This window comes from Lissotriton vulgaris (genome assembly GCF_964263255.1).
Source record: "Lissotriton vulgaris chromosome 9 unlocalized genomic scaffold, aLisVul1.2 SUPER_9_unloc_2, whole genome shotgun sequence".
Taxonomy (NCBI): Eukaryota; Metazoa; Chordata; class Amphibia; order Caudata; family Salamandridae; genus Lissotriton; species Lissotriton vulgaris.
The window spans coordinates 2,469,377-2,493,495 of NW_028240617.1; the positions used below are offsets into that span (position 1 = coordinate 2,469,377).

A 24,119-nucleotide genomic window follows, 5' to 3' on the forward strand; every position below is an offset into this window, starting at 1 on the left:
GAGCGGGTGCTGTTCAGCGGGCAGTAGACTCCCGCAATATAACACGCTCAAATACCTCCACGTCGGGAAAGGAAACAGCACTCCGTGGTGACAAATAAACAGCGAGTTTATTATTTGCAGCAAACAAATGTTTCGGCTGAAGCCTTCGTCAGTGTTTCAACCATTTAAACATAGTTCCGGTTTAAATAAAGTTTTGTGTGCAAGAATGGACATCAACAAGGGACCAGCCCATCCAATACCAAGATGAGCGCCATCTTGGAATGGGTTCCCAACATAGGAACTAATGCAGAATAGTACCATGAATTGGTAAGCATACATACAAAATGGGCAAAAAACAATCAAATGTGTATATAAACATAATAATATATCCTTGATTTCTCGCTTTCACTCCCACTCCTGCAGAACAAACGAGCGTGGACCCAGTGATTATCGTGCTTTCTTTATTCAGCCATTGCCGCCATGATATATATAGATCCCTGCACCACCTGTATTTTATGTTTAGAGCTCAGTGGGAGTGTACCGCAGGAGAGGGCAGTGGGGAAGAAGGTTAGAATGCCGTAAAGAAATACAATTAGTGGAGCAAAACTAAAAAATAGGATAAAAATGCACAGAAAAAGATGGTAGTGAATAATATGATATGGCTGTTTTGGCCCTCTAGGAAAAAGACTGGAAGCGGACTGAAACATTACAATGGTTCAATGACCAATGCATTACTGACTTTATATCTCTGAAGCTAGATAGCACTTAAGCAGGCCGGCCACAAGTCAGACAACAAATCAATATGAAAACTTTCCACCCGAACTTATTTTTATATTTGATACAACCAAAGCACCTCCCTGGTTAATTTCAGGACTAGATATGTAGTGTACAATATAATGTTATTTATGGTCTCAGAGAGCCTCTATTGTTTATTTCAGTTGCTGAAAGGCATAACCCGATGGTATGACATCAGGATAGTTGATAACAAAACCGGTTACCCACTGTTGTAATGTCATATAGGCCTTCCAGGCCAGGTGACAGGCCTCCCCAAGAGCCTGTCTGCGCAGCTCTGCTTGTCTGCTTTGGTTGAAAGCAGAAAGCACAGCTGCAGGAGGGGGGGAGGAAGGCAGTCAAGGTTGTGGGGATTGATTAAGGATAGCAAATAAGATTAACTTCTCAAATTAGGGTCAGGAAGTAGAGAGCATGCTCTGTAATATTGGGGGCCATACTGAACGCAACATTATAGATGGGTAACAATGAATTATGGGGGGGTGTTTCGCCTCAGTGTTATGAATGACATCACAGACAATTTGAGCTCTCTCATTCTCTACTTCATGCCACTCGGAATCCCTCTGTGAAAAACATCCCCATAATGCACTGTTACCCATCTATATTTCTGTATGTTAAATATGGCTCTCAAAGAGAGCCTCTACCGTTTGTTACAGTTTCTGAATCTCATAACCTACAGCTATGACACGGAACAGTTGATAATAAAATTGGTTACCTGCTGTTGTGATGCCATAAAGGCCTTCCACGATAGGCTGACAGGCCTCCAGAGAGCCTGTCACTGCAGCTTTGCTTGTCTGCTTTGACTGAAAGCAGATAGCACTGCTGTGGCAGGGAAGGTGGAGGGGTGGGAGTTGGTCAAGGATGGCAGGTACGTTTTTTTATATTTTCTTTTTACAATCAGGACAGGAATACAGATTTGAGGCAAGGCTATGTATGGCTTCCCCATCACTCCTCTGCCACTGCGTAGCAGTTGAAAGAAGGCAGATCATTTGGAGGGCAATACATAAGATGAAATTATAGTTGGGTAAAAGTGGAACTACAGGATTTTTTAACCTCGGTGTTCTGAGAGACATCAAGGAAAATTTGAGCTCCGCTCTTGTGGTCTATTTGGCGTCACTCAGAACCCCTCTATATAGTATGTACACACAGTAATGTAAAAGATGCATTATTCTTCTATGCCAAAATTGCAATTGGTCCTGTTAAGAGCTTACAAACATTTTAGCAACCGTCTTCCAAATGTTGTAGAGGTACAAATGCTGCCCCTAAAATGTTTTAAGCATTCATAAAACACAGGCATTGGTTGTTGCGCTCATTCAATAGCATCGCTCCTTATTCTGAACCTTCAGAATCAGTATTCCATATGGTGAGGTAATATCACCTTCATCATGCAGGAACTGGTTGTGAACGCAACAGTAACCGACCAAGGATATCCCACTATAAGAGGAGAAAGGTAAAGTAGCCATGAAACTTCAGACAGTTTGTTACCTGTAACACACTTGCTCCAAATACAGTAGATATCCGATTCAATCTGAAGGAAAACCAACCTAGGGTGCATATGCTCCATCAAACAGAATGGCAATTCACGCGTACAATTAGCCCCAAAGCCAGATAGTAATGCTAAAATATAACAATATTGTACTTTTGTTTAGTTGAAAATGTGTGTCACTGAAAATGTTTTAAAAAGACTACCACCAATGCTCAAAAAATAGAAGCAACAATAAAGTCCTTTTTTAATAATTTAGTTATGTGACAGCCTGAAGTTGAATCTGCCAGAAGAAACTCAAATGTTTGGGGTGGGGGTGTGACAAACATACGGAAGCTACTGAACAAGTCTTTCAAGTGGGCTGGTGCTTGTCTTTGGGAAACGTTTTTTTCAGGATTCCTTAAGCTCTTATTGGCTTGTGAAGGCACCACAAGCTCAGGGTCATTTAAATGAGGACGGTCAAGTCACGCGTCGGTAGAAAGAAAGCAGGTCATCCAGTTTGGAGGTTGTGGGATTCGGTGCAGACTGTGTAAAGCTCTGGGTATTCTGTGTCGGTTGAAAGCGCTGTCCTGAGGGTCCCCCTGGATTCCCAGGGTGTTTCCAGCTATGGCTCTGGAAGCTGCCAGTTTTCCTCTGATTAGTGGTGTAACTCGAAGGTGGCGCAAACTCTTCATCTCGTTCATCTCTGGGATCAGGGCGGGAATTGGACCATTTGCTAAAAGTAAGTTCTAGAAAATAAAATAAAAATTACATTAACAATACTGCATCCAGAGGCATTTGCTTGTATTAAAAGATTAATGTAAAAACAATTGACAAAGACGAAAGCACAAATAAGAAATTGATAGATCAGTTATCCTTGTAGAACATAAAAGGTGGGCATCAAATCCGACATCAAACAGGGCTTTTTTTATTAGCCAATCAGTGTCACTTAGGGCCCGATGTAGGTAATCCCAGATTACCGATTCTTAAATACTGAATCATACCGAATCGGTATTTAAGAACTGGCAATCGGGATGTAGGTAAGCATAGAAGGGTGGCAGGGTGTCACTTTGACACCCTGTTGCACCCCTCAATTTTGCATGGGTGCACATGTTGCAGACATACATGCCCTTAAGGCATGTATGTCTGCAACATGGTACTGTTTTAAAAGCGAAAAAAATGCTTTTTAAAGGGTTTTCATTATTTACTACCAACTTCTAGTTGGTGGTAAATAACAAACTCTTAAACCCCTGTAGCACTGATTACAGTGCTACCTACATGTCAAGATACAGATTCGGTAATTTTACAGAATCTGTATTTTACAGAATCGGTAAAATTACCGACTCTGTATCTTGACATGCCCCTACATCCCAAACTCCAAATACCGGTCGGGAACGGCCGAAATCGGCCGTTACCGACCGGTATTTGCCTTCCTACATCTGGCCCTAAGTATGTTACATAATCTCAACTTCAGACAAAGCCAGAGCAATAGGACAGACTCAGCTCATAGGCTTCAAGCCAGCCATTCCTAAGGAAGTCTTGAAATCTCTCTATTCTCCAGGTGACCAGGGCTTATGTGGAAGTAGTCTTTATGGTGTGAAGGATTGTGGGCAAGCCTAGTATCAGCTGATTGCTAAAGATGCTCTTTTGTTACTTCACCTCCTTAATACGATACACTACATTTGCCTTTCGTGAAGGATCTTGAATTATCATCACCCAATTCCTTACTACAATGACACTCTGTCTGCTTCACTGGATGGGGTACAGTTAAAATGTAATAAGGATTTACAATGTGCCAACTTGAACTACAGATGTTAGTGCAGTGGGAAGAACCAGAAGCAGGTGGACTGCTGTTAAAAAGGACTATTTCACAAGGTAGCAGCTCCTTCATTGGCCACTAAAAAAGAAGTCAGAAGAGAAAGCACCACCTCTTTCACGTGGGACCCCATCTCTCTCTAAAGGAATTATTCCAGCTGAGTGATAATAATGTAACGCCCTCAACCATCCAATTTTCCTACTAAATGGGGTTCCCAGTGTTAGACTTACTTTTTCACACAAGGCTTCCGAATTGGCTGATTTCTCTGGTTAATATATGACAATAGTGAAATATTGGTCTTTTGTCAATATTAAATTGATCTACTGTTATGAATAGAAGAATATGAACTATTTTTGTATACAAAACCACATAATCTTTTGCATCGCTATTCCATTACTAGAGACAGCAGCTGTACCATACAAGAGGCAGAAAGAAAGAATACACTTTGAAGTGATATTTGCTGGTAGCAACTGGTTGCCTGGCTGGCTCCAGTGACCTACTGTGTGCACACAACTAAGTTACTATGCGCTGCTCTTGCTGGTTCACTGTCTCGCTATAGCGCTTCAGCACCTTCGGGTTAGTGCGTTCTATAAATGTTATCCTATGTGAGCGAGTCTATTGTGCATTTGTGAACACCGAAGTCTCTGTTTGTGTGCAGGTGTATCTGACTGTGCATGCTTGTGCGTGACTCTAACTTTCTGTACATCTATTTGCCAATATTTGCCAATTATAGTTCACAAGCAGCTTATAGTCTGATGTACCAACTAGAGAAAGACATGATGTCTGCAATAGGCCTGGGCGGTAAATTCCGTTCCGCTCGATGTATTTGGGTAATTTCACGTTCCGCAGAGAACTCGAAATTGCCCAAAATACTGCGTTCCGCGACTTTGCAAAATGTTTTTCTTGTCCGCGTTCTCAAAATGCATGTTCCCAAGATATTACCCCCCCCCCCCCCCCCCCCCCCGGAGCACATAAACAGAGATTGCGAACAGGAAAAAAACATTACAAACGAGCAATTCCGCGTATTTGTGGAATTTCTGCATGTTCGCGGAGATTTTTTACCGTTTCTCGGAGATTTGCGTAACGCGATTACGCAAATTCCGCCCACCCCTAGTCTGCACTCAGACGGAAAAGTCCCAGAAGAACGTGACAATAATATATAGAGAGGAGACAAAGATGTCCCAGAAGAGCCGGAAATAATTATATATATATATATATATTCGCAGAACTGTTTCTTTTGTCCTGAATACACCAGAGAAACGAAAACGGACCCAGGCAGGTAATTTCCAATATTTAGGTCTCGCCTGTCGATGCGCATGCGCATCGAGCAAGCGAGACTATAGCGAGTTATCCACTCTTTATCCACACTGCAAGGAATCGTGGCGATTCCTTGCAGTGCACGATAAATTTAAGGTCAATGCGCATGCGCATTAAGCTTATGCGCATGCGCATTGACCTTAAAAGTCACATGCGCGTGCACGTCCGTCGTGTTTTACCCCCTCCGCCCCCTCCCGCCGTGTCGCATTTCTCCTCCCCCTCCCCTCTCTTCCTTCCGTCTTCCTGCCGTGTCACCTCTCCCCTCTCCGCCCCCTCCCCTGCCCGCCCCCTCCCGCCGTGTCGCATTTCTCCTCCCCCTCCCCTCTCTTCCTTCCGTCTTCCTGCCGTGTCGCACCTCGCCTGCACGTTTTCGGCAAGGAACTTTGCCAGCGCTTGTTTTTAACGATACTGAGGTACGTCACTAATAGGTATGGCTTTTTGACTGATTCATAAAAAGCCTTCTCACGTCACTGCTGCACATTCAGCTTCGCCTCTAAGCAGATATGACAAAGGCATAGATTAATGCCGTCTGGTCTGTCAGGGGATTATACTGGAATCAAACGGAGGGGCCCCTCTGCACTACTGAATTCAGCTCCACACTGCACAGCAAACGGCACACAATGTTCAGAGCTAGAGAAGAGAGCGCTAAACTGTAGAATGAATAAAGGAAAACTAACCTAGGCATGCACGGGCTCTCACCAACCGTTTAACGAGAGATCAAATATGCAGAAATAGCTTCTCGGATCCGCAATGATTTCCTAGGCGCCCCCTGGCACGGCATCCGTAAACTCAGTAATTCTCTCTTCCCATTAACGGCAGTAATGGAGTCCCTCCTGAGGGCAGTGTGCACCTGGTCCCACACATTTTAGAATTCGTATTTTAATATTGTAGTCCGACTCCCCAACAAGGGGCACACGAGCACAACGAGCGCACATTAACACTGTAAAACTGGAGGAACACCGAGAGGGCTAGTAAACATTTGAAACATTACACATTCTCACCCTCTCCTGATATGTGCGCAGACAGGCATACCCAACCCTTTGCATCAAGCCGCACTAATCTGACAACAACTGCTGTGAAGGTTGCAAAGCTGTGCCCTTCTCCAGTAACATGCCATTGTCAGTCCGGTTCTGAGAATTAGTTGTGTTAGTCCTCCAGAAGTAAGCCTTTAGCAGAAGGTGGGAACAGTGATACCTCAGAACAGGAACGTGCCCTGCCATCCTCCAATAGTAACCAATATACAAAATGTCCCCCACTCTCCATGTTACTCCTCATCTCAATGAAAATCTACACGTGTCTCTCTGAGCACCTACACACAATCAACATCATGGTTCACTTGCTAAGAAGATTATAATTCAATACATAAAAAATGTACAATACCATATGAATTTTACGTAGGCTTGATAAATCAGAAGTGATCTAACTGACCGAGTGTTTCGTGACAGATACTTCTGTAACACCCCCTCACCTGCTCCCTCTCCATTTTTCACCAGCTCTGCCACTTCTCCTGCCAAAAATGCAACATTAAATCACAAAGCCCTTCTTGGTATAGCACACCCTGCTCTTTGATTTATTATGCACTGTAAATCAGATTGGTTTAGGTACTGTCTGCAATCAGTAGGAGCCATGTAGAACTAACTACAGAACATAAAACACTGGCACACCATTCTGAATCAGCGACATAGAAAGATAAGTAGGAAACCACAATGTTGAGCCGGAAATACAGCACGGCCAATAAGTTACCAACCCAAGTCCTCAAAAGTCTACTCTCCTAGCTAACAACAGTTTTCATCAAAATCACCCAGTTCTGCTGCCAACACATCCATCTACTGACTACTGTTCCACCCTCCAATGATCAGTTTAGAATTTGTTTTATTAGCTTTACCCTTTCCCATGATTTTTCCGCTCCTAATTTCTGAACCTAAAAAAAAAACAAAGCATGTATAAAACTCTTGACAAAAAATAAAAACATTCAGCACAGAAAGATTGGGGGAGGCTTCAACAAATATATTTGTTAAGAGTATGGGTTCCTCTTTGAAGCACGTATCTATTTCTCCCTGTTAAACTACAGTTACATTCTTATAAAATAAAAACAGATGTGAAATATTTTAAGATTTGGACAGGGAATCTCCTCAGTGTTTTCAGAGGTCACGTCCTTTGCAAAGAACCTCTGCAAGAGCTCAAGATACAAAATGGAGCATCATTAGGTTATACAGGCTGTGTTTGTCCAAGTGAAAAAGATTCACAGCCAAAGCATGTTCTTTTTTCAAATGCAGATTTCTGCTTTATTCCTCAAAACGCGGAGAGAAATTTACTATAAAGAAAATTCGATCCTCAGCAGAAAATAAATTATGACTAGGTTTGTAAAGCTCTTATTCAACATCTTTAGCCGTGCCCTCATTCATCCCCCACGCTGCATGCCCGTGCACCATCACCGTTTATTTACCCTGGCAGCCTCACTAATGCAGGTAAGTCTGCATTACATGGAACCTCAGCTGGTTCAACAAAAGAATGGCTTTCTAGTTTTGTGTACACATAAAAAAGCACAACAAATTGGTCCCTGTGTCAATGTCGGCTTACTCATAGCTTCACTCTGTACCACACAGCAGTAGGGGACTTGTCACAGCTTCCTATCCACTATTTAAGACTGAATTACTGTAGAAAAGGTATGTGTTATTATGATGTCGTGGTTCACTATAGAAAAAGGGCATGTTTCTGCAATATATTTTAGGCACTGGCAGAATTGCTGATGAGCCCCTTATGATTCGCATACTGCTTGCTCTAGCCCCCCTCCCCCCCCCCCACTTCCTTTATGCAGCTCAGCACTTCACGTGAGCTAACATGGGCACACATGAAACACAGAAATGCAGTGTTATTGTAAGAGAAAGTGTGAGTGTGTGTTTGTTGTAAAGACTATGTCCCCACATGGATAAACCTATGCCGGACAGACCATCCAATCAGTGGTTATCTGTGCCAGATGTGTATTGCAGGACAAAGGCTTCTTCGGGCTGTGCAGTTTTCCCTGGACCTCTAACGCGCAAAGCGATCCGAGGGGTCTGGTAGAACCAGTACTTTAGTTGAGCAGCTGCTCGCATGTACTGAAAGGGAGAGTACCTGCACTTCTCAGCAGGGATGCAATACTTTTAGTATGAGAGTACCAGTGCTTCTCAGTAGCAAACAGGTACTCTGGGACAGTGAGCACCTACACTTTTAGATTTCCATTTCAAGCATTTGGTAGAACAATTAAGCCTAAAATGACCAGAAGGCTCCATTTTACCAAGCCATCACTTACTCATGCTTAGGTTCAGTGATATTTGTAACAACGATGACAACACCAAGGTGGGGGCATCATGTATTTGGTCAGGTTACATTCTACATTTCCACCAATCTTCGGACACAAGCCACGCCTTGCTAGTGGCAGGTGGGCTGGGTGATGCCTCAAAGATGGACGTCTTGCCTGACAAAGGCATCACTTATGTTGCATTTGTCACAATTGGAGGTCCTGGCTAAGTCCCTGGTGCTCCTCAGAAGCCGAACTCTAAACCGCGAACACAAAGGTCACTCATACGCACTGCCGCCAATGCTCTCGATATGAGTGCTGCTGTGAAAGATTATCAGCTGTATCCAGGAGACATGGGATAGTTTGGCGTGGGTGGTACTCTGTTGCCTGTAGTACAGCATGCAGGCAAAATACTAGTTAGCGGGCCACTCAAAGATGGCCGCTCCTTCAAACCTAGGGTACGGAGTCACCCTTGATATGAGGTGGACTTCCGGTCTCTATTCTTTGTTCTAAAGATGACAACAAGTCCATCTTCACTGTTGAAGGCAATGGGCTCAATTTGCACAACAATAGCAAATTTACTCATATAGCCTTGCAACCAATTTAGTAGTATATTTAAAGTTTATTTGGAATTCTCAAACAAATCCAGGAGTACGCTTTGGAAGCTGTGACAGTTGCAGCTTTCCTAGAGTACTCGTATTATTTGTGTACATTCATGCATGTGCCAGTATTTAACAAAATGTACTTTCTGTGCTGACTTTTTATTTTAATGTTTAAAGAGTGGATAAGCCCCCATAGCCTCACCCTCACTCACCCTCACTCACCCTCAACCCCTCACACTCACTCACCCTCGCCCTCACTCACCCTCAACTCCTCACCCTCACTCACCCTCAAACTCTCACCCTCACCCTCACTCATCCTCACACTTACTCACCATCACTCCCCCTCACCCTCACTCACCCTAACTCACCCTCAACACATCACCCTCACTCACCCTCACCCACCCTCAACACCTCACACGCAACTACTCACTCACCCTCACTCATCCTCACTTAACAACACTCAACTTCACTCACTCTCAACGCCTCACCCAACACCTCACCTTCAATCACCATCGACATCTCACCCTCACTCACCCACAAAAAATCAGCCACAACACCTCACCCTCAATCACTCACCCTCAAACATTCACCCACACTCACCCTCCCTCACCCTCAATTCCTCACCCACACCCTCAACACTTCACCCTAAACACATCACTCATCCTCAACGCCTCCCCCTCCCCCTCACTCACACTCACCCTCACTCACACTCAACACCTCACCATCACTAACACTCAACACCTCACCCTCACTAACTCTCAATACCACAATCACACTTCCCCTCACTCACACTCAATACCTCACCCTCACTAACACTAAAACACTCAATCACCCTCACTCTTACTCTCACTCACACTCTACACCTCAGCCTCACGCTCAACCACACCCTCAACACCTCACCCTCACACCCTCAACACCTCACCCCCTCAACTTCACTCGCCCTCACCCTCAAACACTCACCCTCAACACCTCACACCCTCACCCTCAAATCCTCACCCTCAACACCTGAACCTCACTCACTCTCCACACCTCACCCTCACTCACTCACCCTCAACACCTCACCCTCACTCACTCACACTCAATCACCCTCAACACCCTACCCTCAACACCCTACCCTCAACACCTCACCCTCAACACCTCACCCTCAACACCTCACCCTCAACACCTCACCCTCAACACCTCACCCTCAACACCTCACCCTCAACACCTCACCCTCAACGCCTCACCCTCAACGCCTCACCCTCAACACCTCACCCTCACTCACTCTGACTCACCCTCACTCACTCACACTCAGTCACCCTCACTCACCCTCGACCCCTCACTCACCCTCACTCATCCTCACTCATCCTCAACACCTCACCCTCACCCTCATCCACCCTCATCCACCCTCAACCCCTCACCCTAACTCACAATAACACTCTCTCACCCTCACCCTCAACTCCTCACTCACCCCCACCCTCACTCACCCTCAACACCTCACCCTCACACAGTGCAATAGGTCTCGCAGGATTTTTAGTTAAAGCTTTTACATTTGCTTATTGCTTTTTTGATTTGTAATTCTTTTGCATTGCCTACAAAAAAATAAAATGCAAAAGATTTACAACAAAAAACCTATAAACAATTCTAAAAGCACTAACTCTAATGCTGCGAGACCTATTGCATTTCTAATGCTTGTTTTATTTTGCGTGCAACACCATGACGCGTTTCGGGCCTTATGAACCCTTGTTCACATAACGTTGTAATGGCAAGCCCCACCCATATAAAGTGCAAGTATATATGTGTATATATGCGATGTGCCTGCTCGTAATAAATTGATCTGCACAAACTAGGACCGTGTCTGCGTCTTTCTAAGGTGTGGGAGGACGCCTCACCTTTTTGGAAATCGAACGTGGATGTCTTGGATATAGATATAGATATAGATATATATATAAAAGTTGCCCTGAAGCAAGGACGCCCACGCTTGCTGAGTGCTTCAACAAAAGCCTTTATTTAGCAGAACCGGTATTTACAGCTCACAGGCGGGACTATTTTGCACACCAGCTGTTCCTGATTGATCGCCAGCAGTCATCTCTGCCGCTTTGCCCGTGAACAAGAGCACCACGGTGCTTGAAACGCGTTGGGCTTCTGACGAACCGTGAAGCGAGATTGTTGCCCTGCTAAGCTACAGCCTTTCATTAAAGGCGTTCAACTCTCTGCTGTGTGGCGTCTTCACTGTTTGGGCAGTTTTGTGAATGAATTAAATGCGGCCGGCCTGGTCGCGAAGACGCCCTGCTGTTTTCATACAGATTTCGGGTTCGTACTTGCGAACTTGGTGGAGCAGGGAGTGCCGTGTGATTGGACTTTGGAAATATAGCACGCAGCGGTTTTCAGCTCCCTTACAACCCACTGAGGTAATACCATGGATTTAATATGAGTGATGACAAGGCGCTCACTGGGGAAAAACAACAGGAACTCTAAATACCGGCATGCTCAGCATGCACACGCCTACATAGGCGGGACTAATTTGCACACCAGCTGTTCCTGATTGATCGCCAGCAGTCATCTCTGCCGCTTTGCCCGTGAACAAGAGCACACGGTGCTTGAAACGCGTTGGGCTTCTGAAGAACCGTGAAGCGAGATTGTTGCCCTGCTAAGCTACAGCCTTTCATTAAAGGCGTTCAACTCTCTGCTGTGTGGCGTCTTCACTGTTTGGGCAGTTTTGTGAATGAATATATATATATATATATATATATAGATATATATATATATATATATATATAGAGAGAGATAGCGAGAGACACACAGAGCGAGAGGGGGGAGAGAGATAGCGAGAGAGAGAGAAAGGCTGTGTGTGCGCGCAACGAAAACGGTGTGCATGGCATGCCCAATGATAAGGGAGTAAAAAACAAAGGGCAGATATTAACTGGACAGTCAAGGGTTCTACAGCACCAGTGGAGGCAGATGTTTAGGTATGTGCACCCATCATAAAACGACATCAGGGCTATCAGCAACACAATTGTAAATGCATATAACACAGAAACTAGTTACAGCCACTAGAAGCTGCTACCCAGATTATATGTGGAATTTTAATAGCTGCAGCAATGCTGTGGACCCGCCTCACAAACGGACTCACGACTCAAAATCACGAGCACTCGGGTGGAATCTCTGCACTGCAGTGCTCAGTTGGGAGTTTTCCCCAAGTTCGGGTACTCCACACTTGTAACTTTAAGAGTCAAAGTCCCTTTGTGAATTGGGCCCTAAATGTTTGAAGTCTACCTCGAAAAGCTAAGTACCTTTCAAATGTGCTGTATGCAGTGACCTGATGAATACTTTACATGTTATTAGATCGAAGGATGTGGTTTCAATAGCAACCAAAACAAAACAAAAAACCTTCCTCAAGAGCCCAACTTGCTGCTACTTAACTCTAAAAGCCATTCCAAAGACTAGAAACTAAAGCTCGATCTAGTACTTTTGCTTCCTACAGATTAGAAAGCATCATCAGAGAAGAGCAATTATCAAAGAACCAGTGGAAAGGTTTCCTTACCTTTGCCTATGTCCCATTCTCGGACGTAAGGAACACCAGGTTTCGTATCTTTCCTCTCCTGCACGATGACTTCCACCTTCCTATCAATGCCGACTTCTGGAACCAATGGGGCTGCTGCTTCCTCTGTGGGTATGGTGGGTAAAAAAATAGTTAGTGAGGTAAAAAGTACTTGTTTTATCATCATACCTGTTTTTTTTGTTTTACAAAACATGTTTAATGGAAATGTTCTCAGTTCTGGAAACGGTATGGGTCAATTCTAAGAGCCACTAAAGATGAACAAGTTTGCTGAGGGGAGAAAATAATAACATAGAAATTAAGGTTCCACCCCAGAAGGCTCGTCTTTGGACCTTGCTTTACGGGCAGGAGCCCTGAAACTAGAGGCATTATGGAGTAAGCACTCTTTCAGTGATAAGAAAACGCCACAGCCTGCGTTCACCCCGGACTCTGTATGTTCCAATGTGAAAATAAAACTTTTTGTCATTGTCTGTTATGTAAATGTGTTCTATCTTTAGGAGAGAAAATCTGGAGACCTAGACCACATCAATCAAGAATGGACCTGTGGAAAAACGGAGGCACCTTAATACTACATATAGGACTCAACGCTCAGATACTCCTAAGAGTAGCGTCTTCGATGCAACCAAAGGGTGTTTTATGCTCTGATGGATGTAATAATGCATTTCAACTCAAAAATACAATTTGCAAATATCTGCATATTTCCGGTCACATTAATACTAATGAGGTAGGATTACCTCTGAGAATCCCTGTGAATGTCTGCAAACACAAAATAGGTGTTCTGCGAGGGACTGAAGACCGCCATTCCTGCATTTGCAAAATGGAGATATTGAAGCCTCAATACCTAAACCCAACAGAGGTTGCAATGTTAAATAAAACTGACACGATGAGTGGATACTGTGGGGAGCATGCTGGAGTTCACTGGACTGCTCTCTGCTGTTCGCAATCCTGCAGCAGTCATTCACAACGTGGGCGATCTCTCTCACAGGGATAGCTTGCGCTTTGCAAATGCATTACCCCCACCGTTCAGGTGATATTTCCTCAATGGATTGCAATTGCTTTAGTGGCTGCAATGCAAAGATAAATATTCTTCCAAGTCAAAGGAGCAGGGGGCTTTCCATATTCCCTTTTCCTTGTGCGTCACTAGTAGTCGCAGTGAGCACTCTGTGAATTGCAAATCCATTTGCGACTCATAACTCTTTTATAGAAGCCTAAGCCGGGGTTTCACACTGGAAAAGTCTGCATCTATGAGCATCACAGGGTTTGGAAATCTGAAAATGTTTCTTTCATAATTTTGGTACTGTAGGAATTACATCACATCTAGTGTTGCATGCCTAGTGGGAGACTGAACGACTATCCCGTCAGTTAGTGAAGGACTTGCTGTCACTCATTGCAGAATCTTTCCCTTATGCAAAGGTTAGGTTTTATCATAGAAAATAAAAAGGAAATTGGCGAAGGGGATATGACAGAAAGGTGATAAACTTGGTAGTTAAAAACACTGAACTTAAAATGGAATACAGTAGTGCCCCAAAGCAGGGTGACAGGCTACCATGGGTTTAGACACTTGTACGTTCCTGACATTGGACACAAAGGACAAACTCCTCGTAAACAACAGGTGCAAGGCTGACTTTAGCATGGGTTAAGTAAGCAATCAATTCCTGTTATCACAAGAGGTGGCTAGAAGCAAACTGAATCCATAAGATCAGGCAGTGGTGACTGTGACTGGTTGTATTTTCCGGCTTTGTAATGCCAACTTGGGATAACTCTGGAGGTATGGATTGCCTTACATCTCTTGCATCTTTCAAGTATGCATCGTAAGTAAAATTGCAACACTTCATTCCTTAATTGGAGAGTTGCTGGCTTCAAGGCTTTGATTACAAATAAACCGGTATTGAAAAAGAATTGCTTATTTATTACATATACTCAACACCAGTATTTAATGCTTTTCTTCGTGAGACCAATTAGTTTATTTCTCTTCTCAAATATTAAATATATCAATACACCAGTGATGTGACGATAATTCTTCTCTTAGGGTTGACCTGGACTTTGCACCAAGACAGACTATTGAGGGTTTCAGTACTGGAATACTAGTAACATGAATGATTCTAGCCTTTCAGCAGCTAAAAGACTGGCATCAGGGATAGAAAGGAGCTACATTTACTTTAAAGAAGTCCTACATTCAAATCCTCAATGAGTCACACAAAAGTAATTCATACCTCACAAATAAAACAAATTTGCCTTCATTCTTAAGAAGCCAGAATGTTTTTGCTCACCATGTCATATTGCTTAGAGTGCAAAGCAAAAATGATTGTGAAACACATGCCATTGGAAACGTAAACGTAAAATCCTTAAACCTCAGTTGGTCATAAAATATGTTACTTAAACAGTACTTTGTCCTCAATGAATACTTTGGGACCTGCCTAAAGGGCAGACCAGGACAAATATTCCCTGGGTTCAATTTGCAATGCACAATCTCTCACCCAGATAATATTACTGGAAGTAATGCTACATTTCAGAAATGCGCTTCAAAATGCATGGATCTGCAATGACTGATACACTCAAAAACTAGAGGCTGGATTAAATGAAAATGCTCCACTACTTAGGTAATGTTTGTTAACTGCTTTATAATGTAATGTTTTCGTTGTTTGAGATTTTTCTGCAACCTCTGCAAGACAAGTTAACTTGTTTGTTTTGTACAACAATTAAAAAAAAGATCCTAATAAAAAATAAACTGGCTTTAAAGTAAAATAATGTGATCAAACATTTAGGAAGGGATAGGGCCCTCCAGCACCATCATACCAGACTGAACATATCTGAAATAATATATTAGCGCTTGGAGAGTTCTTGGGACTAGTCGCATTATTCTGACTGCACAAAAAGGCTAAAGAATGGCACTATACGGAAAACAAATTAAAGTTTTGGAAACCTAACACAGCTATTTGTTGAAAAGAAAGATGTTCATTAAAGTTATAACAGTGGTGGAGGATAAAATGGCAGGCACAATAGTCCGCAGTTTCAGAACTTAAGGCATCATCCATTTTTTACTGGAGCAGACATATTTAGATTATAAACTGTTGTGTGTTCAATGACAGAATCGGCTTTTTAGTATCCTCTTTGTTACTCTGCACCATGATAGCCTTTTCTCTGATCCAAGCATGTGCTTTCAAATGTTATTTAAAGTGAAACCAAACCATCACAAGTCATTTTAACCAAACTCACCTTTAGTATTTTCCAGTTGTTCCTCTTCTTCATCGGGCCCATCCCCTTTCAGCTTCATCTTCCTCTTGCGCAGTTTTGACAGCCGAGCTTCTAGCATTCGCTTTCGTTTCTCTTTTAGGTTTTCCCTCTTGACTCTTTGTTCGACGGTCTATTTCAAAATCAATTTTCATTAACAAAAACTTGTGAGCAACTTAGGGGAATATTTTAAAGTTCTCAAAAGTTTGCAGTGTACATTGCTGATGGACATATAGAATGAAATAAAACTGACAATAGACCTTCCGCCTGCGTCATGCTGCAAGTCTTCGTACATGATATGAGTTTAAATATTCACAAGGTAGTTAATTAACGATGTTCAGCCAAAAAATGTCAAAGATCTTTTTTTAATGCTCGTTAGTGCATACCACTTATTACAGTTGTCATCATTCTGCAGAGACAGTACTAAACAATAGAAATCATTGAACAGTACACAATACCTCCTTACTTAAATTTCATCGCACCTATACTTTTCCAAGTGTAAAAGCTGGGTAGACAAGTCATGAACCTAGAGATAAAACCATAGGGCATCAAGTAGCCATATCATATCAATCAGGCACAGCATGAAAATCAACACATTAAGGCAAAAGCCAATATCCAGCAGCGAAAGAGCTCCAACCCATTTCACCATACTATGCAAAAAGAAACAGTAAGTGTGCATTGCAAAAAGAAAGAGTGACTGCGCATCTTTAGGACTCCTTTGATGCACATTATTTCTTTTTTCCACACAGGCTTGCGTATTGCCCTTTTGTGAAAACAAAATTCATAATTTTAGGTTTGGCAGGGTATGATAAGGGATACAATGCACCCATGATGGCAAGCTCCTCCTTAACCACAGATAGAGCCCTTTTGCTGTGGGGAACAAAAGCCTGCTGTCTCCCACTTAAATGTTCTTCTTGCTTCCGGTCTTTTTAGTACTCGGGACCCGATTTAGATCTCGGCAGACAGGTTAATCCATCACAACGGTGACGGATATCCCATCCGCCAAAATATTAAATCCAATTATATAATAAGGGATTTATATGTCGGCAGACAGGATATCCATCACCGCTGTGATGGAGTAACCCATCCGTCAAGATCTAAATCGGGCCCTTAAGTCTCTGAAGTTTGGGTCTCCAAAAGCATTATGACAGGACACCCGTCATGTTGCCAATCTCAATGGCCTTTTGGTTAGAAACCTATGGCTTTTACTTCTGGCGGGAGAGACGCCTTGCTTGAGAATTTTTTGGGGGGCATGTGCACCATTTTTTAATTTTTAACTTCCAAGACATTAAATATATCACCTTTGCCTTGAGCTCGAGGTTAGCTGCAGTTTTCAAATGAATGCCTCTAAGTTGAATAACCAGGGAGTGGAAGAATGTCTAGTTCTCAGCCTAGCATATGTGAAACTATTTAATGTAAAATAATGGTACACTAGCTTTCGTCCATATTCTCATAAAACTCGATAACACAAAGCTTGATGATGAATTAAAAAATATACATTTACTGATTTAAAAAATATATTTTACTCAAATTCACATGTGTTAACAAGGTATTGGTTTCAAGCGAAGTTTCCTATAAATACAGTTCAGTTTGCATCTGGAGGCAAAATTCTGCACTGGCCTGCAATGATATGCTTTTGGAAAACTTCGAAATGCTCCACATATCTTGGGAGTAAGTCTATCTGTTTATGATTGACCCTAAGGAAATGCAAAGAGTATGCCAATTTCCTTAATTTTTGATTGCAAGTCTGAGGTCCTGTTACTAACTTCACTCCATGAATTCCTCCCTGTCAGCTTTTCAAAATGTTTGCAACCTAAGAGTAAATTTTGGATACAAACCTTACACGGATTCCACGGGGCAACGCGTTCCCCAAAAACACACCTGGCACCAAGCAAACTAAGCAGAATCCTGCTTGTTCTAATTCTGCCTCAAGACTGCCCTAGCACTGACCACAACCAGGATAGAATACTGAACTACTGAGGCAATCCCAAGAAGATGATGATCAAACCCTGAGGCACAGATCTTTAAACGTCATAGCATTTGCTCCCAACTTAAAAACCTGTCAAAGTCAAGACTTTGAATAAGACCCTGAACAATGTTCCTACCTTTCCTATTTGACAACGCCAAACTGACCAACCAGACGCCTATGTTCTCCAACCAAAACAAACGCTCTCTTCTTAAGGGAAATTTTGGGCTGAGATTAGTGCTCAGTTGTTAGAACAAGTGCATTTAAAGTTTGTTCCAGATGGTTTACTTGTAAAGAACCACAAAGGAGAGCACAATCCAGGGTCTGACCCCCTACACCATGAAGCATCATTTGCAGTTTCAGTTGCCATGGAATTTGTGAGATTTAGGTGGCCTATCTGGCAGAGGGCGAGAAGATTATTTGCATGTTCTCTGAGAAACAGTCAAGAGTAGAGGGGGAAGAAATGATCAAGCATTGTGTTTCTTCTGTGGTACTCGCACAGCTGCAGCTTTTAGGAATATGTGGAGAAGGAAGATTTGGATTTTGGAAAATGAATAAAGTAATAGGTTATATACTGGAATCAATACTTGTATGGGACACCACTGTTTCAGATTTTTCTTTGAGTATTGGGGTAAGAAGAGAGATTAAGAGGGTCAGTTTAATATCGTTACACTGTACAATGAACCTCACAGAAGATACACACACCACTTTATACATACCTGGTCTCGCAGCATCTCCAATGTCTCCATTTGCTTCCTTCTGTTCTCCTGGTCACGTGCAAAGGCAAAGTACCCCACACCAAGCTCTCTGGCCTCTGAAACAAAGCACATTTTTTATCAACATTATACTCTGTTGTGTATGCAGAAAACGTGTCTACATGGAAACAATGAACAGTCTGTATAAAACAAAGTGAACAAGCATTGGCGTTGCCAATAGGTCTCGCAGTAGGAAAGTTTGAGCTATTGGTTTTCTAAATGACATTTTATTTTTTTTGTGATTTACAATGCCCATATTTTTAACTTCTCGCATTAGGAAAGTTTGAGTGATTGGTATTGTAAATGACACTTTTTTAATTTATGTGTTGGTTTTGAAAATAGCAAAATTAATAGCTTTGTCAGTTACAATGTCAATAGTTGTAACTTTCGCAAATGTGACACCTATAGCATTTGTAATGCAATGTGTGTTGTATTTACGTGACTTAGATGTAATGATATTACAAATAACAATGGCTTTTAATTTTGTAAATAATTAATACTTAAATAATGGCAATAGCTTAAACGTTTGTAAATAAATTTTGTGAAGATTATGTTCAGTGTATTTTATTGTGACGAAAATCCAAGAACATTGCATTTGCACCTACACACACATGTGTTGTAGCGCTGAGGGGGTGAGGGTGAGGGTGTGTGAGGGTGAGGGCGAGTGGGTGTGTGAGTGTGTGAGGGTGAGTGAGGGGGTGTGAGGGTGAGAGTGTGTGAGGGTGTGAGGCTGAGTGAGAGGGTTGTGAGGGGGTGTGGGGGTGAGGGTGAGGGGATGTGAGGGTGGGTGAGGGGGTGTGAGGGTGGGTGAGGGTGTGACGGTTAAAAACAATTATTAGCCACCCCTAAAAAGGAAACTTTGGAAGTGGTCACCACACTGCCATTCTTATCCATTCCCACAACAGCGCAGCCTATGTACTGTGTGAGCATTCTAGTGGAGGAACCCTTTAAGGAGCGAGCCACTTTGTTATGAAGGTGACTGTCTGCATGTTTATAATGAAGACTGGGGAAGACTCAGCTTTCAGAAATGCCATGTAGGACGGATAGATGGACTTTTTAGCATGCATCCAATTATTATTTAAGAAGATCTTTTGCAAGTTGCATTTCAGTTGCTGGGCAGTCGTTTTCCTGGGATAAAAGACAGCTGCTCAAAGGCAAAATGCTTTCTCGACCTCAGCAAACGTATTACGATGTAAAATAGTTTTAAAACAAATTAGGAAACTACTCTCTCAATAAAGCTCAGAGTTGACTTTATTTGCCATGAAAATTAAAGTCTAAGCTTATGCAGATATCTAAACAAGAGAATGAAACGTTTACAGAAAACGTCTGCAGTAAATACCCTTCCCTGCACTGAGATTAATTTTAAACACAGCGAAGACAAAGTGCAATCCAACTGAGGGGGGGCAAGATAATGCAGCAAACATCCGATCTTAATCCAACCCAAAAAAAAAAAAACAGCTTGCCGATTTCGATTACTGGCACGTTTATATACAGTGCTGCTCAGAATTGTAAATGCAGCTTTGTGAGAGGTGGTAGGACCAACAACCGTGTTAGGCGACAGGCAGAGGCCACGCGCGGCGGACATCAAAGGAAAAGTGGGAGGGGAAAAAACTGATTAGCGGGGAAGCAGATTGCCTTCAAGCAAGATCTTTAAAGCTCTCGCGTTTGACGTGGCCAGCGAGTGGGGGGAGGAAAGCGAGTGAGGGGGAGAAGAAGCCTAAACCTATTGCTTTAATCCTGGTACAAAAAGAGAAAGTGCCGGTTTCAAGCATTTACTTTCCCACGTGGGTTTAGAATTGTAGCAAATCCTTTTGTGGCGTCCTCCAATTGGTTTTGTAGTGCTGTGTATGTCTGTCTGTAGTCTAACAGGTTACACAGTAGACCATGGGCTCACGAGGCGGTACAGTAGAGACTCTTATACGGGGTTCAGTCAGTAAGGAAATTGTGTTCACGTCACATGCGCTATCACATTAAACATACAAAAGAAACGTATAAAAACACAATGGGGAGAGTGGGACTGCAACGGTGGATCAGGTAGGGTTATTGGAGGAAGGACGGGCAGGGAGGCAACATAGAAGCTGGCGTATTAGGGAAAAAAAGGTGTGGGACTGCGAGGAGCAGTCGAAGCAAAGATGAGTTTGGAGAGTGTGGGGATTTACAAGGAGAGCATGGGGAACAGGGATGTGAGGGGAAGCAGTACAGAGTTGAGGCCTAGAAAGCACATGCAGTCCAATGGAGTCCGAAGAAGGAGAAGTTTGAAGTAAACTGGAAACAAGAATTTTGAAATGACAAAATGGGGCTTGAGCAGTGGTTTGCTTTACGTTCAGACACCGCAAAATTTACTCTTAGGGGGTGGGGTAAGGACGCCAGCTGTGTGTGTCTGTCTGGATCAGTTCATCTGTATGTGTGTACGAAACTGTCTGTGACTTTGTCTCGGTGTCGGCGACTGAGGTGTATCTTGCATGTGATCTTTGCCATCCTTATACGAATCTCCTCCTACCATCTGCACATGCTTTTCAGTCCGCCCCGACTGTACCATGTCTGTGCATGCCTACCCGTCAGTGAGAGCCATGGCATGTACGAATGCCCGTCCGTACCAAGCAAGTCTTATTCTGATTGATGCATTTGTGTTCCTGAAATTCCGTTTCGCTAAAAATGATGTATAAAATAAAAGCTTTCAGAAATATGTAACCGGAACATCACCACCAAAGCAAACACACATCTGAAAATGCACAAGAAAGCCAAAATATCTAGCCTGCATCTTCAGTCCTGACTAAATCATTTAAAATAAACGCCTAGTGCAGTGAAACATGACAAAAAAGTTTACAGGTTTTATTTTCCATGGCGGGAGAGCCTGGGTCGGGAATGCGAGCGAGGGGAGGCAGGCAGATTACGAGGGACGCCGGATGGGGGCGGGAGAGCCTGGTGGGGGAGCGTGAATGCGCGAGGGGAGGCAGGCGGATTGGGAGGGAAGCCTGATGGGGGCGGGAGAGCCTGGTGGGTGGGCGTGAATGCGAGAGAGGGGAGGTGCTGGTGTGGGAGGGGGGAGATGCTGGTGTGGGAGGAGTGCTGCTAGGGGTGGAGAAGCCGGATGGCGCGAATGCGAGAGAGGGGAGGTGCTGGTGTGGGAGGGGGGAGTTGCTGGCGTGGGAGGAGTGCTGCTAGGGGAGGACTGGGCTGGGCTTGGATGCGATGCGCGTGCATGTACACGGGCACTGCATGAAAACCGCGGGCTGAAAGCCCTTTGGTTTGAAGATGTTTTCGCCACATGAATTCTCGCTACGCTCGATGCGCTTGCGCGCATCGATAGGTCGCGAGACCTAAAAACACTTAAAACCTCATGTAAGCAAAGAGGGGGGATCTTGGAAAGCAGTTTTTTTATCTCTGATTATCTGCTTTTGCACTATTCCGAAGGCCCAATGGTGGACACTCGTTTCTGATCACAGCAGAGGCAGTTTAACGTAGCACAGATAAAGAGTTCCTACTCACTAAGGAAGCTGTTTCGTAATGACACAGATGCTGGGAAAACAGTGAATCGCAGAGTACAGAGATGGCAACATATTACATTACATTATTATGGTAGCCAAAGAAAACAAATGCAAAGATACAGCCATCTTTTCCCAGCTGTTAGAGGACAGGCTCCCCGTGGATCATAGGCCGATAGCCTTTCCATAACCAATCAGTCTTGGTCTGCCTTACTAAATGAGGACGCCTTACTCCCAACCATAAAACAAGAAAAAAATGAGAACTCGCTTTTATAATATATATATATTTTCATATGAAAAGAGAAGAGTCTGGGCATAGACCAGACCCTGCGGACAATGGCCATTCTGCATATATATATTTATAATGATGGCTCTGGCCAAGATGGCAGCTGACGATTCTAAGATATTCCATTTTTTTAAATATAATAGGAGGGCAGGGTTCAGATGATTAGTCTGCAATATTGATAGTTTTAAATGTTGCTTCATTTGTTATTCGCTAGTTGAAAAAGCATAGTCAGGCGGTTGTATGAGGAAAACAGTACAGTTTGGAGAGAGAGACTATGAGAAGCTAATGCTACCTGCATTTAGGACGAAAAGTAATTTGAGTTGATCAGCTTTGCCAATAAACATATTCTGCCAAGTAGTGCTGAGTTCCCAGATGTAATAAGGGTTGGTTAGAGAGCTGCCTGTGTTGCACAATCCAGAGATTATTTTGATGACCACTTTAGTTGGCATGTTGCATCTGAAATGCGATAAATGATAGGATAGTCTGAATTATGTGAGGGTTACTTTGAAGATTTTGAATTGGAATCACTTTTTGTTGTGATGGTTTTAGGTGTTAATCATGGTCTTTGGAGGTTTCTTTTTCCAGTTTTCACAACAGATTCACATTTACGACAGTTACAGATGGATAGGGGTTGTAGGCGGAAAATATGAAAGACCGGTTGTGAGAGAAGAAAGGTAAGAATGGGAGCTGGAGCTACAGAAAGATTTAGGACAGTAAAATGTTTGCCATTTTGCTCTGAGCAGAGGGTGTTCAGCTGCAAAAAACACTCGGATACTTAGAGGGTTGTAATCTTTTGTTGATTATTGGATTGTCCAGATGAGGTAATTTGATCTGGAGCAGCTGAAATTCAGCCAAACGAGGGACTAGGATTCCAAAGTATGCAATAGTCCATTGTAGTTCCATATTTTTATGAAGTTGTGCTTTGATCTGGAGGATTTGAATTTCGTCGATTTTTTAATTGAGTTAATTTGATCCGGAGAAGCAAAATATTAGCAACTATAGGCACTTGGATATTCAGTATAGTGTAATCGGTTGTAGATTCTGTATTTTAGCAACTATAGGCACTTGGATACTCAGTATAGTTTAATCTGTTGTAAATTCTGTATTTGTGGCACATGATGGTAAGATCCTGGTACAATGATAACTGGTCAAATGATTATGGCAAGCCGGTGGTTTCAGAAAACCCACTGCCGCCTTCTTGATCACTTCAGGGTTCCTAGTTCTTTCCAGCAAGGCTACACATGCCAGCTTTCTAGCATTAGCTGGCTTGATGTGAGACATGATTCAACACAATCCAATTTAAAGTGGATCAATTTAACTGCTTTACCAACTTTATGCGTACTACTACCCTGATTGATTCATGTCTACTACACCTGCAATAGCATAGATGGATATAACACCTTCAGGAAAGACTGCTTCAGCAATGCTGACATAGCTAGTATTCCTTGAAGCATATCATTAAAAAAACAATAATAAGGCCTTGAAAAATCATTAAAAAGTTACTAGACCTATAGATCTAGGAACTTGAATAATTTACTCTAACTAAATGTAATGCACTTGAACCCATAAACTGGTCTCAAATTGTGTGATCCTAAGCAAATATTTTATTTTAC

General features: G+C 42.9%; 1 protein-coding gene across 2 annotated transcripts in view; it reads right to left on the reverse strand.

Moving 5' to 3' along the window:
• Nucleotides 1–2,474: 2,474 nt before the first annotated feature.
• LOC147672947 (coiled-coil domain-containing protein 174-like) overlaps nucleotides 2,475–24,119 on the reverse strand; it is a 74,551-nt gene continuing 52,906 nt past the window's right edge. The window contains exons 8-12 of one of the 2 annotated variants that reach the window (XM_086947906.1): nucleotides 18,700–18,794; nucleotides 16,000–16,147; nucleotides 12,769–12,891; nucleotides 7,249–7,284; nucleotides 2,475–2,979 (exon numbers count right to left, since the gene is read on the reverse strand). In XM_086947906.1, the coding sequence (XP_086804032.1) occupies nucleotides 2,711–2,979; nucleotides 7,249–7,284; nucleotides 12,769–12,891; nucleotides 16,000–16,147; nucleotides 18,700–18,794 (671 nt within the window). In that variant the 3' untranslated portion in view covers nucleotides 2,475–2,710. The remainder of the gene's footprint in view (nucleotides 2,980–7,248; nucleotides 7,285–12,768; nucleotides 12,892–15,999; nucleotides 16,148–18,699; nucleotides 18,795–24,119) is intronic. The other variant, XM_086947907.1, reaches the window with a different exon arrangement.